General features: G+C 30.3%; 2 protein-coding genes across 3 annotated transcripts in view; both read left to right on the top strand.

The window, feature by feature from the left end:
- LOC145329451 (alanine--glyoxylate aminotransferase-like) overlaps positions 1-12,006 on the top strand; it is a 557,715-nt gene that overhangs the window by 368,628 nt on the left and 177,081 nt on the right. The window lies entirely within an intron of this gene.
- The window catches only part of LOC145329449 (gamma-aminobutyric acid receptor subunit beta-like), a 79,643-nt gene that overhangs the window by 50,621 nt on the left and 17,016 nt on the right, over positions 1-12,006 (top strand). For both annotated transcript variants that reach the window (XM_080173599.1, XM_080173598.1), the window contains exon 11: positions 8,386-8,491. In XM_080173599.1, the coding sequence (XP_080029725.1) occupies positions 8,386-8,491 (106 nt within the window). The remainder of the gene's footprint in view (positions 1-8,385; positions 8,492-12,006) is intronic.

Genomic DNA, 12,006 nt, shown 5'->3' with positions numbered 1-12,006 from the left:
GGTGTCCAAACTTTTCAACGAATAATCCAAATCTTCAGCATGCAGGGGTAATTTGTTTATCATTTTTGGGGATACATGTCAATTTATCGTCCCTCAAATTCCTGATTAATATGATAGTTTGCTATAGCTGAGCTACTAATGGATAAAATCATCCATGTTTCAATATAATTTGCTAGAATCATTATGCAATATTTTTTTGGAAATTTATTTAGAATTTCTTCATTTTTTAACCTGATTTTGTTTTTGAGGTTTCTTTTTTGCTCTTTTCATTCACAATTTTGTTTGTTTTAATTCCTAATAACTACATATATTATCTTTCAGTAGAAAAGTTTTAGTTTTTTAACATGAAATGAATAGGAAAAATCATGTCAATTATTTTTCTTGAATTAGCGTTTTAAAACTCATTTTTTTGAAGGAGCGAGTTAATTATTCCGTGTTTATGAGTAGCGCTGCTACTTTATAATTTTCAGTGTCTCCTTCCTTTTCGCAATTGGGAAAATGTGACTATTTCAGCTGATGTTTTAGATATATTATACATCTTAATTTTTTAGTGATGATCACCTGTACAAATGAGTATCTAGTATATAATTTTCTTGGTCAGTCGGTCTGTCTGTCAAGCTTAAAAAGACACCAAGAATTATATTCTAGAATGATTTCGTTACTAAAATCAGCTTTATTTGTATTTCTCAGATTATCTAAATTTTTTGTATATAAAATTAGTTAAACAGTTTAAGAGATTCTACTACGGTGAAACGCAAAGATAAAAGTCACTATAGGTCATAACAAAATACAAAACCTCCAACATTGTTCTTTTATTTCAAACATACGTTTTAATGAGTGTATGTATGTGTGTGCAGGGAGGGAGGGGACATTGGGCTGTTTATTACACTAGTCCCCAAAATTGTATTTTTCTTATTCGTTGGATCAACATCTTTAGGAACTTTTATTGAATTATTGGTTGGTTGGTTCATTAATTTGAGTGTCCAAATGTTTCAACCACTAATTGTTATCTACAAAAAGAGGTAATTTTGTGCATTATCTTATCGGCCATTGTCCTGTCCCTTTATATCCCTGATGTGTGTGTGTGTGTGTGTGTGTTAGTGTGTGTGTGTGTGTGTACGTGTTAAATGTTCATTGTTCACATTACGATGTGCACATCAATATTTCTCGGCTCCTGCAAGACCCTGAAATCGAGAAACTTTATCCTTTTATTTAAAGGACCAAGTGGTTTTGTTTGTAGCATAAGATTTCATAATCTAATAAATTAATTTAGTTCTCCAATTTAGGGAAGCTTCTCATAATGCAAAGGGAAGTTTTAGGCTATTTTATTTTTAGATTTAACATCTTGGATAGTTTTAGGCTATTTCTTTCAAACTAGAAAAACAGAGCTCATATTATAAACTTTGGGTACTTTTATAAAATTGTTAATTGTTGGTTCCAAACTAGTAGTGTTCAAACTTGCCAATCAATAGTTATAATCTATAGAATGGGTAATTTGCATAAATCCCTTAAGATTCTTGAGTATTTGTTAATTTTCTTAAATTCTTTAAATAATCTATAAAGGCTCTTTTGAAGTTAAACTGACTATAATATGATTTTTGTTAAATACTAGTTTTTTTTCTCAAACACAGCCTCTAGGGGATAGCCAGGAAAAACCCCAAACCCCAGCATGGCATTAATAAGGGTTTCCAGAAAAGCACAACCTTATCAGATCTGGTATTTTGAGATCTTTAGCTCCATATAGAAAAACCTTTATATTTTAGGATATATAAAAAAATGAGACTAGAATAATTTTTTTTAAATTCTGGATTTGTCAGCTTGAAGAAATTTTGGGGGTGGAGGGGGGGGGAAGAAAGTTTGGTAGATTGAGCCCTACATCTATAGTATCTAGAATGAACCCCCTGAATTATCCTAACACACAAAGTTTTGCGGGCACATCAAAATTTTGTAAAATTATTATTATTATCATGGATCAGAGTTTCTAGAGTCAAGGTTGCTGTACTGTAAAGTCTATAAAAAGGTTGTTTTCTTATGATAAGTTTTCTTTAAAGTCATGAATGATTAGTAGGTATCTAAGGTATCTAAAATAAGACTTTAGACATTTTTAGAGCTATTTTTATATTGTTTAAACCCTTGATACCAGAGATGTTAAAACTGATATCAGCTAATGTTACGTGAGGCTTGTGACATCATTAGTAATAATAAATATCCTCTGGATTAGAACCTGATCTTAGCCAAACTGAAAAATCACATATAACAATGTAGGAATAAGGTATAACCAACAAGGAAATTAAATCGAAAATTAATTTGGAGGGCAAAATAACGCAACCTTTATTAAATTGCCTTTTTCAGCTGCCGTTGGGGGGCAAATTTTGTATTTCACCATCAAGAAAACAAGAGGAATCGCGGCATTTACTAAATGTTGTGCTTTATTTCTAAACAAAAAAATCCAAAGATTGCAGAAAATTGTTTGTCAAGTTAAAAAAAGAACTGTCCACAAGCAGAAATTTTTTTAAAAGAAGATTTTATGTTGACATCATCATGATCAAAATTCTGACCTATTAACTATGAAGTATCCCACTCTTTTTGTGCTCTTTTGGTGGTGACCTTTGAAGTTTTCTTTCCAATTTTTCCTCTCACAATGCTAAATGCGCTCAGTGGGAGAGTAATTAGAGGTTTAATTTTTCAAAAGGCTTTGATTGCCATGCTGTCTTTAAAAAATCCGCTTAAAATTAAACAGAAAACATTAGTTTTAGGAAAAAAGTTAAAGATTTTTATAATTCCATTTTTTTCATTAAGACACACCTTTAAAAATAAAAAATAAAGATGAACTGAAAGTAGTTGCCGAATGTGTACGCAGTTTCCTGGGTGTTTCCTCATCCTAGCTCAATATTTACTACTAGCTACAAATCTTCAAACTTCCCTTAAAAAAATCAAAATTTGAATGTGTAAACGATTTATACATTATACATTATAAATTTGAATTTTTTAAATTTTGATTTTTTTTTTTTGAAGTTTGAAGCTTTTTTAGCTAGTAGTAAATATTGAGCTAGGATGAGGAAACACTCAGGAAACTGCGTACACATTCGGCAACTATTTTCAGTTGACCAAAATAAATCTAGTTATAATATGAATAGACATAGTAGATCTAGATGGACAATCTGGCCTTTTAATCCGCCAAACTTAAAACCTTTTTGTTTATATATATACATATATATCATTCGTTCCATTAATACAAACAAGGAAAAAATTATGTCATAGGCCCCATATGATACAAGGGAAGAAATTTTTACATGATATATAAATCCAAGTTAAGCTTTATCCTAATAAATGTTAATATTAACACAAAATGAAATTTAAAAAAATAACTGTCCTTTTTTATCAAAATCTGTACACTTTCTAATCATTAATATGGCCTGATCCTTTATCTTTTTTCCTACAATCTGATTTAGAGATTATGCATCTATAACATATCCAATATAACAATTCAACCAATAATAACTTAACACGTAACACATCATAATTCATAAAATTAATGGATATAGTATATGTGGATATATTAACAGGAGAAAATTGTCGTCAATTTTGGTTGTTTTTTAGAGTAGATTGGATTTATTTATGTATGTACATGTATAAAAAGAACAACAATGATAAATGAATTGAATTAATATTATCTACGTTTATATATACAGGCAAATTTTTATTGATATGGTTATTTTATATGAAAATTTCATGGTATGGTACTCCTTTATTGGTAAGTTTCTTCATTCAGTAGGAGGGAAGGGGATGAGATATAGGATATGGGGGTATTGTTATTTTAGCAAGCTGCGAGTCTAATTTTTATTGGAGTACATGAAAATCTGGTGTAATATCCATGTAATAATACATCAATAACCATAGTATGAATGTTTTGGTCAGGGAGTAAGGGAGGGAACAATGGGCAATTAATTCAATTTAAGAGGGTTCGCTGAAAAGCAATGAAAACCAGATTTATCAAGAAAATTTTACTTTAATTGTAAAGGGATCATGGTAACCTAATTTAGAACAAAATTAGTTCTAAGAAAAAAATCATTTACTTGAAAACTAAATTATCAACACATCACAATGTAGTAAACATTCTGTAATTAATCACTAGAAAAATCTTGTTTAGAACTACCTCAACCCTTCTGATATATTTATAAATTAACCCCTAAATTCAAGCGGTTCTTAGATAATTTAATACATAAATATCACAGTAGAGTTTCTATACATGAAAAGACATTTTCTTGGGGAAAAATATTTGTTAAAACCAGCGATAAATACCAAACTTTTCTGTCTGCATATTCAAAACTAGCTCAGCTAGTTAGCGGGGCATTGATGCGCAAGTCCCCAAAATCAGTAAGAATCTGCTGTATTCGTGCACATTCCCTTTAAGCCAGTCCCCAAAGTCTGAGACTCCTTAAAAATTGAATATTCGATCCATTGTCCCCTCCCTTACTCCCTGGTTTTGGTACTAACAATTGTATCATCCAAAAATCAGGTTTTCAGCAAGTATGGTGAAATAGGGTTAAATAATTAATTCGCTTGTTGGTTATAGCTAGCTGATAACAATGTGTTACAGAAAATAAAAATCATAAATACCAGTTTTGTTAGCTCCGAGTATTTGGAATTGTCACAACTGCTCAACTTACTACTTTATGCGCCTTAATCTATAAAGAAACTGTTGAACCTTAGAAAGCTTTGGTCAAACTTAATAATTTTTGTAACCTTATTGAATGAAATAATTGCTTGGGTGCCTGGCATCATATGTATAAAATTGTTGTGCTATGAATAGAAATAGTTGTCATCACTGCAAGGAAAGGTTACGCCAAGGAGCAAAGTAATTAGTAAATTAAACAAAAAGATTTTGCCTTTTTCCCTGAAAGTTCCATGTTATGTACGGACCTCCCTTCCCTTTATTTTGAAACAAAAAAAGAGTATTTTTGGTTTGTTTGTTCATTACTTTAGGTATGGCTATGTTGTGTTAAATTGGTTACTTGTTAGGGGCTAACAAGTAACCAATTTAACACAACATAGCCATACCTAAAGTAATGAACAAACAAACCCCCGCTGGGTTAGGAAAAAGAAAAAAACTACCTCCACATTTTTATATGCTCTTACTAAAGTAACTAGATGTGTAAATGTTTGTGTGTTTTTATGGTAGGATTTTTAAACCACTGAAAATAAAAATTTATTAAATGTAATGGACTAATTTTAGTCTGCTTCTTTTGGTGAGAAGGAGGGTTACTATATCTGCCGCCTCCCTGCCTTGATTGGAACTAAAGTAAATCAACCTACTTGCTCTCAAAAGAATATTACAGTTTTTAATTACATTAATTTTATTATATCTATATAAAAGATCTAGTTTATTATTTGTACTTTTGCAATACTTTTTATGACTTTTGAAAAAAACACTTATAGATTTTACAAAAATAGTATCATGATTCTTTGCTATAACACTAAAGTAAATCAATAGAGGGAGCAGGGGTTGAATAACTGTAACTGTGGGGACCCTGTGTCGACTTTCAAGTTGGTCTTGAATATCAATTTGCTAGCAGTCGAAAAATATCCCCACAGCTGGAACCAGTCAGTTGTCTAAGTTATATATCTATACTTTTACATTTATTGCTTTTACTGAAATTTTATTCTTGAAAATTTTACAATATTTGTCATTTTCCCTATAATTCTGATTTTTTGCGGTACACTGAACCCTGAATAGCGTTGCAAAATAAATAAATATATAGATACCTTTCTTGTGCAAAAATATACATATTACATACACATTTGGGGGGTTTACATTATCTTACATTGGAATAGAAATAGGTATTATGAATATAAACAAAATGCGCGCAAAAAATATTCAAAAAATTACTTTTTTCACATCAAATATTTTGTACAACAACAAAAACTGTTTAGATTTAAAATTAGCTTATTTTTGGAACGACAATATAGTATAAAATAATTAAGATATTTTTTTGTTATATTGATAACTGGTCAAATTTACATTGTAGTTGAAGATAACAAAACACTGTGCGGTTTCCTTCACAGTTCTTGTTAAGCATAGAAACCAACTATCCAACCTTCCTTATTTAAACTTATATTAAATTAAGGATGGGGGTTAGGTAAGGGAAATCACCTACCCTTCACTTATTTTTAATTTATATAAAAAATAAGGGGAAAAGGTTGGCTGTGCTCGTTAGACACTTTGAGAAGAAGCACTAAAATCCGTCTATAAACAAAAAAAATAATAACTCTATTTATCACATTTAATGTGAGAATGTTGCTATTATCATATTCAAAATAAATGCTGTAATAAGCTTTAAAATATTTAAACACTAGTCTCTCATTGGACACAAAATGACGTCCAATAAGAAAAAGGAATAAAAATATTGGAAAGAAAATTATTTTATTTCAAATTAATTCTTAGCATTTTGGAATAAAAAATATAGGGGAAAGAAAATTATTTATTTCAAATTTATTTCTGGTCTTGAAATAATATTCATTATTTTATTTTAATTTGAGTGTCAACCAATAAGAAATAGGCATGCTGTTTTAAAAGTTTGGAATAAAAATTATTATTTTTTGTCAATTCCTTTTTTCAGAGTATAAAATGAGAATAAATTTTCCAAGATCATTATTGATTTCTAATTTAACATTTCATACAGTGGGTAATATTTATTTCAACATATTTTGTCATTCAAAATCAAGTGTCACAAAAATAATAATATTTAACATAAAAAAGAAATTTTTAAAATAATGTTGTTTTCTTTATTTGTTGAAGATTTAAGCCCAAGCTTTTTCTGAGGGGGGAGACCCCCCTCAACCCCCCCTCTCCTGAGGGGGGAAACCCCCCTTGACCCCCCCCCCCCTGATGCTCTCTTCTTTAAATCTTTCATTATTTCTGTATATGATATGTTAAATTTAAATACAGGAATAATTTTGTACTGTGGAATTGAAGAAATAAATGCTGTACATTAGAGTGGCTTGATTTTCTAATTTTAAATGTGCTACATACACTTTCTGTCTGAACATCATATAAGAGACCAAAAAATGAAAAGAAAATATTTTGAATAATGGGGAGGCTCGCTGATGCATGTAAACTTTTAGAAAGACACTTGTGGGGAGAATTTTTTTTTTTTTGGGGGGGGGGGGGGCAATTATTTTTCTTTCAAAGTATAGCTTTATGCACCTTCCCAATTTTGTCTTGAAGAGTAGAATAAGAATAAAAAATCTGTTTTTAAAACTATTGATCCTAGCAAGAAAAATCCATAAATAAATTTAAAAACCAAGAGATTTTACATTTAATTTAAGATTTTTCATGCTTGGATGAATACTTTTTAAAACCAATTTGATATTCTTATATTAATCAACAAGACAAATTAAAAAGATGCATAAAGCAATACTTTGAAAGAAAAAAAGTTGAACCTCCAGAATAAACTTCTAAAATTTTTAAGGCATGGAAACACCTTCCCCCCATTTCCCCTCAAGGACAAAATAAATTTTTTATATTTAGGTTTCTTATATGACGTTTAAACTGTAGATGTTGATTACAAATTCAATGTCCAAAATTGATCCACTCTACTGTACATTGTTATAATTTAATATTTGATGTGGGTATAAACATTAGACATAGATGGTCAATCTGACCCCATTTTTTTCTTAAAAAGAAACCTTTGTTCACTTTTTGTTGTATATGAAATACAGCAACATTATTTGCAACTAAATTTTGCAATGATATAATTTTTAGAAAGATAACTTTATTATAAGAAATCAAATTATTTATAACTAACTTATTATATGTTGTGTCATTCGCTTCACATTATATGATGAAAGAAATATTTTCTTCAAATATTTCACCCAAGGAAAGCTTTAACCTAAGATATTTAACAATTTATAGCTGATACATAATGTAAACAAAATTCCCTTGTGCTGTCTCTAGGTTATCTCTATTGTATAAATGAACGTACAAAAGAGGAGGAGAGAGAGAAGGAAATAGACAGAAAAGTGAGGGAGGGGGGAGGGGGAAGAAATATAGAGAAAAATAGACAGAGATATTTATTGTTCACCCTTAGATGATGTAAATTTTTTGATAGACTTTTTTGAATTTAAGAAAAAGATAGAGAATGAGACAAAACCAAGTATCATATTTTATTAATATTGCTTATACAAGAAAGGTCAATCAAAATTATTTCACCAATATTAAGGTCAAGTGACAAAAATTTAAATTTCCACCTACTTCGCCCCCAGAGGGGGCAATAGTAGAAGGAAAATTCAAATTTTGATCACATGACCAAAATTGTTGAAATAATTTTAATATCCTTTCTAGCATTCACAATATTACGAAAATATGATAAATAACTATTTTAGTTTTCTGGTAAATCCTGAGGTGGTGCCTGGACGTATGACAATGCTTGTAACACTTTTCCTTGTACTCATCAATATACACAACACCATACAAACTAACTCACCAAAGGTAGGCTGGTTACAGTTTTAGGAACGGAGCTATTCTATGATCAACTTTGTCTGTCCGTCTGTACTTGACTCTATGGGCGGAAATGTGCTTCTATCTAAGATATGCCGCTGTTTTTTTGTGAAGATACCAATTACTACAGCTTCTAGTAGACAATTTACTTGATCAACCAGTCTGTCTAAATAACTGCTCACTTTGACTGTTCTTCTATCCATGTTTTTTTTGTTCTTCGCTTCTTATGGATGTGTCATCATTTACATAAAAATTATGGTGTATCAAATTAACAATTTACTACATGTAAATATTAGCCTAGATAGTTGATAGTATTGATATCATTTTGTCGTCAATTTAGGTTACTAATACATTCCTCAGTTAATGGTCAATACTTTCCTCCATGGTCAAGGAAGGGGATTGGGAAAAGTTTTATGGGTGAGATGGGGATCGTTAAATTGGCCAGCTGGGAGAAACATTTTACCAGGGTTACGAGAATTTCTCACAATATCCAAGTATTCGATATCCATTGTTGCTTTAATATGACCAGTGTTAATATTATCAAGACTATATAACCCTATTAAACTAACCCCAAGTAACAAATATAATATTTATTAATAAACATATCGACGATAGGAATTAATTAGTTATCTTATTCATTTTCCTCCACAGTCTCTCTCCAGCTTAGATGTATTTGCAAATATTGGGTAGAAAGAAGCAAAAAACAAGGGGTACAATATCCAAGTATTCGATATCCATTGTTGCTTTAATATGACCAGTGTTAATATTATCAAGACTATATAACCCTATTAAACTAACCCCAAGTAACAAATATAATATTTATTAATAAACATATCGACGATAGGAATTAATTAGTTATCTTATTCATTTTCCTCCACAGTCTCTCTCCAGCTTAGATGTATTTGCAAATATTGGGTAGAAAGAAGCAAAAAACAAGGGGTACAATAATTATAAGTAGCAAAGCACAAAAAAGTTAGATGGTAAAAGTTTATAATGAAACTTCAGAAAAAAAATCAGCCAACTAGTCAGATAGTCGGCTGAAGAGCAGTTAAACAATCTCGTTTCTCCATACCGTTTCTTCGAATTATGAAGTAGCTTCTCTCCTAAAATGTTTTTCGGAATTAACGATTTTTTTAAAATCTTGCAATGCTGCGCTACTCATGCCCTTATTTAAAGTAAAATTAATCGTCAACTAACTTTTGTCAGTCCATCCTCCAGTCTGACTGAATTGTGGAAAAAGATATGCAAAATCACTTAAGAATTCTACAACGACTAATTAGGAACTACTCCATAACTAACAAGTTTGTCTTTCCGCCAATAAAGATATGGGAAAATATTTCCACATGAAAAATGTTTCTTTTCATTGCTAATTATGGTTATTTTTACCGATCATTAATCATAATAGAAACAACCAATTACACGCATGTGATATAATAATCTAAATTTAAAATTAATCACCAAGTTACGTTGTAATTCCAGAAAATTAAAAACAAGGATTTTTAAAAGTTGACAAAATTTCTTCTTTCCTATATAACTTTCTTTATTGTTTGAAATCTGAAATGATAAGTTTCTGCTAAAAGTGTTTTGTATTCTACACCCACTTTCTTATGGTTATATTGTTTAACAAGGATGATAACATCATGAAATGGGCAAACGGTAAAAGTTAGGTATAGAGCAGATGTTCAGTTGTCATAACAAATGAAATAAAGTGAGGTAATATGCAAATCCTCAACGAAAATCACAAAACCTTAAAAAAAGTAAGAGTTATGTCTGCTGAAGCATGACCGACAGACAAACAGACAAAACAATTTATAGACTAGATGCGCATTCACTAAACATTTCAGCTGTCTTTCTTCACGGACTGACTGACGGACAGACAAAGGGAATTATTGAGTAGCTTTGCTACTAAAAATTAATATAGTGTATAAATATATGTCTTGTTTATGTCAATCTACAGTTAGATATTCTCATATATTATTCAAGGATCTTTATGGAAAAGACAATGGAGATAAAACCACTATTTTGAACCAACCAATAATAATTTAATAAATGTAGCTAAAGTTTTTGAGCCATTGATGTAACAACTGTGGGAACAAGTTAAATTTTCAGTCCAATGTTCCCTTCCCTATTTGCATATGTTTATTTCGTAACTCCTGTATTTTGTTCGTTATGGTAATGCCCTTTCCCCATATTCTCTACGAACAAAAAATCAAGAATAAATACTTTCCCCTTCCCCCTCTTCAAAATAAATAAATCGATTTACATCCTCAATAATTATACACAAAATTACCCCTTTTTGTAGATTACAATTAGAGGAAACTTAACTTAAAGAAATAACTAATCAAACTTCAATAAAAGGCCCAAAAGTTGTAAATCTAACGAATAAGAAAACGTTATTATTATTATAAAACTTTGGGGACTGGTATCATAAACAGGCAAAAGTCCCCTTCCTCTTTGATAATAACAAGGGGTGGGGGTGACCTAATTATAAAATAGAGGATTGCACCAGATATTGTTATACATATTTATTCTTTATTATTTGGCACACTGCTTAATTAATTTATTATAAACACTTTTATTATGATATTCATATCTTTTATATATTTATATTCGCTTGAAGAAATTTCAGAAGCATTTTTGTATGTCTTATACAGCAGCCGAGTAAATAACATTTTACCTTTTAAAATAGAAAAATATTTTGAGGGGAGGAAACATTAGACTGTAAATTACCAAGCAAAAGTTTTATTACTGCCTGATATTATTCGCTGCTTCAAATTTTAGGAACTTAATTTAACATGCGGGGCTACCCACTATCCAATATAACCTAACCAAACCAAATCTGACCTAAAGCTATAGACAAACAAAAACTTTCAATGTTTTAAAACTGCAATTTCACTTTTCCTGTTTATCCTACTTTTCCTGAACCTTTTTTTAGATGCATGAAAAATTATGTTCATTTATTGTAAGTGTTTCCTTCTTGTCACAATAACAAGATGTGTGTGTGTGTCTGTGTGTGTGTATCCATGTGCATTTTATCAGGGAGGGAGGGGACATTTGGCTCTTTATTACACTAGTCCCCAAAGATTTATAAATAGATACTTTCTTATTCATTGGCTTAATAACTTTGGGGACTCTTATCATATTTTGATTAATTGGTTCATAAAATTTGGTGTCTAAACGTTTCAACCACTTATTGTGATCTATGGAAGGGTTAACTTTGTGTATAATTATTGGGGATATACATCAATTTATCAGCTATTTTCTAATCCATTTAGATCCCTGGCATTTAATAGCAAAGCTGCTCAATAATAGGCATACTTTTAGTTATGGAGGAAACATATAAAAATAAAACATATAAGATAAATAGTTTGTAGTATCCTTAATAATGTATGTAATTGAATGTGTGTAAATCTATTTAGATCCCGAAAACGGCTGGTACAAATATTCTAGCTTGTTACTGCGACCCTGCTTTTAAATATTATCATTTATTTGGTTCAATAATGTGT

This window comes from Acartia tonsa, chromosome 10 (genome assembly GCF_053477335.1).
Source record: "Acartia tonsa isolate MP-2025a chromosome 10, ASM5347733v1, whole genome shotgun sequence".
Lineage (NCBI taxonomy): Eukaryota > Metazoa > Arthropoda > Copepoda > Calanoida > Acartiidae > Acartia > Acartia tonsa.
Note: the sequence above shows the minus strand (reverse complement) of the source record. Positions and strands in the feature narration are given on the sequence as shown.